Source organism: Melanaphis sacchari, unplaced genomic scaffold (assembly GCF_002803265.2).
Source record: "Melanaphis sacchari strain LSU unplaced genomic scaffold, SCAv2.0 Contig407_pilon_pilon, whole genome shotgun sequence".
NCBI lineage: Eukaryota > Metazoa > Arthropoda > Insecta > Hemiptera > Aphididae > Melanaphis > Melanaphis sacchari.
In genome coordinates, this window is record NW_020271261.1 from 1 (window position 1) to 6649 (window position 6649).

Sequence of the window (6649 nt, forward strand, 5' to 3'; positions counted from 1 at the left end):
TGCCTGAAAGTTTTTAAAACTTTATTTGATATTTAATGATGAGCAATTTATTATTAGCAAATATGGATTGTAATTAAAATATTTTACCCTAAATAATTTATCTTAGTATATGATTAAGGTATACCTATGTACATGGTACATAATAATTGGTAGCGCTAAATATTAATTTGTCTAATAATTATTGTTGTATCATTGATGTTTTCTGACCTTTAAGCCATTTTATACAATTAATTGATTTTAAAATGATTTATTTCACAATTAACAATGGTTTTAAATTCGATATTTAAGGTACTACAGGTCGTAAACAGTATTATAAAAATGAAATACCGTACTTAACATCTCTAGAAATAAGTGGAACCGAGTCGCCATGTACTGCGGCGGCGGACATGAGTCAATTATAACTATTGGGAAATAAATTAATCGAAACCATTAAAACAGAAATTCACTGGTGATGAAGGTACGTGTTTGTACAGATTAGAGTCCATAAGAAACTACATTTTGGTTTGAAGTTTAATTTATAAAATAATAACAACCGTGCGTTATTCGGTTCACACTGTGAGGGGCACGTGTTATAGAATGAATTAGTGAGAGTTTAAAGGTCAAACTGTAAAATATGGGAGACTTGTAGGTATTAAATAATAAAGTAGTGGCCCTGAAAAGGGCCGTTTTAAAAGTAGGAAAGAGAGAGAAATTAAGCACGTTCTCCACGATACGACGAGCCAATTGGATGTCTTTCGGCATGATAGTCACACGCTTGGCGTGGATAGCGTACGTTGGTGTCTCGAACAGACCGACCAACAGTTTCCACTGGGCTTCCGCAGGCTTGCGACGGCGTGGAGCTCTTGGAAACGCAAATCGGTCTTGAAGTCTTGGCGATTTCACGACCAGACGTTGAACGGCAGTTTGCGGGACTGGCCCGTGCTCTTCTGGTAACGACGGATTCACGGAGAGACGGTTCCCGGACGATAACGATGGGGTTTCTTCACTCCTCCGGTAGCGGGTGCGCTTACGTGCGGCTTGGTGGCCAATTGTTTTCTGGGAGCCTTGCCTCCGGTCGATTTACGTGCTGTTTGCTTGGTACGGTTACGTATTTTCTGCTTACAGAGTGTCGAAAACTGATAAAACTGTATGGTACCACGATTAAAAATTCTCCGATATTTATACACGTTACGGGATCAAATCCGTTCGTCTCATTGGTCGATACGCTGTAATGAGTATAAAGGTGGGAGAAATCCGACCGCGCATTTCGATTGGTCGGGAGTGCACGGTATAACGTATAAATATAACTGTTCTCGTCGTCTGTGGCATCAGTTAACATTCAGCTCTCGAAGGTTCAAGTCTCTCTACGCGAAACTACAAAAATTCAACATGACCGGACGCGGTAAAGGAGGAAAAGGTCTTGGCAAAGGAGGCGCCAAACGTCATCGTAAAGTATTGCGTGACAACATCCAGGGAATAACCAAGCCCGCCATTCGTCGGTTAGCTCGCCGTGGTGGTGTGAAACGTATCTCCGGCTTGATCTACGAAGAAACCCGTGGTGTGCTGAAAGTATTCTTGGAGAACGTGATCCGTGACGCCGTCACATACACCGAGCACGCCAAGAGGAAGACCGTCACCGCCATGGACGTAGTCTACGCTCTCAAACGTCAAGGCCGTACTCTGTACGGTTTTGGAGGTTAAGTTCGTCTACGCTAATCTTGTGACATATCGCAAATTGAACAACTTTAAAAAGGCCCTTTTCAGGGCCACCAAAATATCATATAACGTCCGATGCCGTACGGTCTCCAGCACCGTTCGGTGAGGACGCCATGTTTTTTTAATAATCTGATTCGTAGTATTTCGTGCAATATTTGTGTAACGAGTGTGTGTCCACGTCGTTTAGTGCTCTCTAATATTTCAGTCGTCATCCGAATAGAATAAAGTTGTCGTTGTTAATGTTTTTTTGTTATTCTGTAAATAGTAAATAATATTATACACTCATAAAATAGGTCACACAAGGCTGATCCATTAACACCTCATGGCCAAAAAAGAACCCGCCCAATGTATAGTCTGTGGGGTTACATTAACAGTGAAGCATATTATAATAACAGAGTGTTATCAATACGCCGAAGATCTAAAAAAATACAACATCCCACTCAACTTATATGAAGCTCTGGGACTAGATAGTAAAAACACATCGAACATGTTAACCTTTCTCAAAAAATCCGATTATACGACAAAATTTGACCTACTGTAAAAGATAATTGAAATATAAATTTAAATTGTATTCATATATAATGAACACCATATAAATACTGTAATGACTATGACGTAATCTTGCACAAAACTAATAACCTTTGTTGTTGATGTTTTTTAAGTTCAATAAAAAAAAAAATAAAAATATACACTCATAGGGTTTATTACAATTTCGAATCTCCCTGTAGTAGTTATAAATCAAGATCTGTATCTGTAATAAAAATTGCTTTAAATTGTTATCACTACAAGATGGGTGATGAATAAACCATTACAATTATTGTTAACACAGGTATGTGTTAGCGGCCTATAGTGTAGATCGGTCAATAATCGACGATAAAAAAAATATGAGTTTTAGAAGCAAGACAAAGAGTGATTATTTTATGTGTACGCGTTCAATGGTTTCAACCAAATAATAGGATTTTTATTAATTTTATTTTTTAATATTATACTATTCTATAATGAGGAGTACACTACAGTTTTGTTATTAAAAAAATAAAAGTAATTTCTGTTCGGATATCATACTGAATTTAACACTACGTTAGAGAATATATTATGTTAGAATACCAAATAGGTAATAATATATTTATCAAATTTGTATGTACATACTCGTAGGTATTGTGATTTCTTGCGAGTATTGACATGTTTTCCATGATGTAAATATTGAGGTATTAAAAATACAGATTTTGACTTTGCATTTATACTTTATTAAATTTAATATTGTCGTGTTTTCACAAATTACACTCCGTGTAATCATCAAATTTTATGATGGATTTGTCAAACATGATAAATTTGTATTTTCAGTTCGTATTTCAATAATTTGTTCATTTTTTTTATTTCGATTAAATATGGTAAATCAAGGGAATAAACAAAATACTATACTTTTATTTTTATTTTAATTTGACATCATAACTTCCGGTATTTAAAATAAATATTAAATACCTTACATGTTTATTCATCTTCAGCTAAGTTGCTTGTGTTACGGAAAGAGTTTAATACATCTTAGTTAAAATAAAAGTTAATATTATGATAATCAAAATGTATTAGAAATTTTAAAAACAATAAATCGACAACTTTACGAATAATATACAATGTAAACATAATAATAAATATATGATTTAAACTAATTGAGAAAACAATTATTTGTAAACAATATTTTAGTTTTCTATTTTGCCGTAAGCGCAGTTATACACGTGTGGCGAATTATCATTTAAAAAGTTTATCAATCATTAATTGAATAATTAGTAGTTAATATTAATCCACTTAAAAACCAACTTTAGTAGTATAAAAGTACTCATCATAACTATTTGTTATAACAGAATAATAATCATCACGAAGTGTCACGTCATAATGTATCATCTACCAAACAATCGATGTAATAAGAACTTATTTATAATTCAAAATCGATTTCGACCACTGCCCTTAAATGATGTGTTGTTAAACTATTTTTAAATATTAAAACGATTATGTTTGATTTTAGTGATCGTCTACTATGTAAAATTACAGTGATAGGAACGTCGGTGACGCCTAGCCACTGCAGAAACCCAAAGTCGTCATTTCAAACGGCAGCCATTCGTCGGCAAATCAGGCGATTGGCAATCTGCAAAAACGATGATATCAGGAAACTCGTAGAGAAATCGGTGATATCAAATTTGTTGACTTTCGACTGGTTTTGATCTTACGGCAGATCGTTGAACATGGTGTACGAAAATCAGGTTGTAGGCGTTGAAATAACGGCCCGTGGCGGTATTGTGGTGTCGGGCAGGGGTAAAACAGTTATTGTAGATTGTTTGGAATTTAGTTAACTATCTGGAAAGTCGAGAATCAAAATCGTAAAGTAAGTTATCGTCGAGAAATAGCGATAAATATTTGTAGAACCGTAGCCAGGCCGACGACGCGAATCACTAAATTTTACTAGTCGGTACGGTGCACTGTATATATAAACTCACTCTGTTGGTGACGAGCATTAACAAGTTTTTCAATCGTCGTTTTCCTAGCATTGTTTTGCGATCCAACTCGATTTCATCATGACCGATACAGTCTCCACTACACCGGCCCCGGTTGCCGCATCACCAGCTGCGAAGAAATCTCCGGCAAAGAAGAAGTTGGCCAGCAAAGCCAAGAAAACCGTGGCTTCGCATCCGACCACTTCCGTGATGGTAACCTCTGCCATCAAAGAGCTCAAGGAGAAGAAAGGTTCGTCGTTGCCAGCTATCAAAAAATATTTGGCCGCCAACTACAAAGTCGATCCCGCTAAATTGGCGCCGTTCATCAGGAAATTCTTGAAAGCCGCAGTTGCCAACGGTACCGTACTCCAGACCAAGGGTAACGGCGCGTCAGGGCACTTTAAATTGTCCGTCGCCGAGGCGAAACCCAAAAAGAAGGTGGCAGCGATTAAGAAGAAGAAGCCAGTCGCCAAGAAACTCAAAGCTCCAGGTACACCCAAAAGGAAACTCGTCGCCACGAAAAAGGTGAAGCCCGCGTCCGGCGAACCTGCAGCTAAAAAAGCGAAGAAGGCCGCCACGCCAAAAAAACCTAAGACACTAAAGCCAAAGAAATCTCCAGCCAAACCAAAAAAACCAAAAGCGACCACCAAGCCGAAAAAGGCCCCCGTCAAGAAGGCACCGTCTGCGCCTAAAAAGAAATAAATATACCCCTTTGACATATCTCATTAAAACGGTCCTTTTCAGGACCACCAAAAATTATATTAAATACTCTCCTTTCTCCCACCCCTCAAATAATGGTAGTCTTAACATTCTTGCCGGCCAGTTATATTTTTTTCAGACGTAAAAGTAATTGTACAGATAAATATTTTTTATTATCTTTAATATTGTTCAGCGTGAATAGTTCGTACAAAAACTATCATCGACATCGAGTATAAATTACATGACCGATTAATGTTTTTTGTGTAAAAATTAAAGAATAAAATATCATTGCCGCTTTTCTATATCGAACGTAAATTCTATTGTCGATAAACGGTCACTTTGTACTGTCCATTGTTTAAAATGCAAAACGCGGACACTTAGTACAGTCTGGCAAAAACGTACATTGCAGAACGCAGACACGTTATACTATTATATACATAAAGTATATATTATAAATATAAGTTTTACACCTAAGAAGTAACTTATAATTATGTATAGTGTTAATTATTAAAATTAAAAATAAAATTGTTATAAAATATTGTATAATAATAATCTAAATAATCAATAATATTATTCTATCATCAAACTACATGTAAAAATGTGTACAATATAAATATCAAAAACATCAAAAAAATGTCAAAAAAGTAGTATAATATAAAAATAGTATTTAGATGTAATGGTTTTTAGATTATTAGCTAACAAAAATAAAATAGTATAATATAGAAATATGTCAAATATGTCAAATATGCAAAACAATTAGACGAATGTGCAATAGACTTCAATCTTGTACGGCTGTCAATAATAACCTATTTAATTTATGTAACCAGCACCAAAGAAAAGAATTAACAAATATTGAATAATATTTTTCCATTGTAGTTTTCTATTTTTCAGTATTATATTTTTGTCATTTGACATATTTTATATTATACTATTTTATTATTATTTTTATTAGCTAATAATCTAAAACCATTACATCTAAATACTATTTTATATTATACTACTTTTGACATTTTGATATTTTATTGTACTCATTTTAATGTAGTTTGATGATAGAATGATGATTATTGATTATTATTATTACACAATATTTTATAACAATTTTATTTTATTTTTCTATTTAATAATTACATTCATACTAGTTTTAGGGTGTAATTTGTATTTATAATATACATTATTATACATAATAATACAAATGTCGCGTTCTACAAATACCTTTTTACCAGACCGTAAGTGTCCGCGTTTCGCACTTTTAATGCCTGGCCGTAAAAGTGACCGTCAACCTCTATTATCGACCAATCTCATCATGACAAAATAATAATTAATGTAGAAAGTATGGAATATAATGAAAACAACAATACATCATTGATGTAATATTAAATAAGACTTTGTTTGAAGCTGTAGTATTCTGACAACCAAGTGGTATATCCACTGTTATATTATGTTAATATATTTTATTTTAATGAACCATTTTTATTAATGCAAATCATACATATCGCAATGGATACAACTTTTCAGAATTTGACAAAATTGTTGAGTATAATTATGGACTAAATCGATAAAATTATTAATAACAATGTATTATGACGTAGTATTTATTATTTTATTATATTTGTTTAACAAGAACTTTTGACCACCGTATCTTTTTCAATTGTCCGAGTATTTTTATTAAGAATCGTAATACCTCAAGTTTTATTATTATTTTTCTACTTTTAAATTATTACAAATAGATGCTAGTAATAAATTGTTTTCTAATTATTAGCAATGCGTAACTG

The 6649-nt window shown here is 33.7% G+C and overlaps 2 protein-coding genes and 1 pseudogene across 2 annotated transcripts; 2 read left to right on the top strand and 1 right to left on the bottom strand.

Moving 5' to 3' along the window:
• Positions 1-691: 691 nt before the first annotated feature.
• LOC112597284 lies at positions 692-1318 on the bottom strand (annotated as a pseudogene).
• Positions 1319-1325: 7 nt separating this feature from the next.
• Positions 1326-1748, top strand: LOC112597282 (histone H4). Its single transcript, XM_025343251.1, has one exon. It carries the CDS (start codon positions 1369-1371, stop codon positions 1678-1680), a length of 312 nt encoding a protein of 103 aa, XP_025199036.1. The 5' UTR covers positions 1326-1368; the 3' UTR covers positions 1681-1748.
• Positions 1749-4211: 2463 nt separating this feature from the next.
• On the top strand, positions 4212-4924 carry LOC112597283 (histone H1A, sperm-like). Its single transcript, XM_025343252.1, has one exon. It carries the CDS (start codon positions 4260-4262, stop codon positions 4878-4880), a length of 621 nt encoding a protein of 206 aa, XP_025199037.1. The 5' UTR covers positions 4212-4259; the 3' UTR covers positions 4881-4924.
• The last annotated feature ends 1725 nt before the right edge of the window (positions 4925-6649 follow it).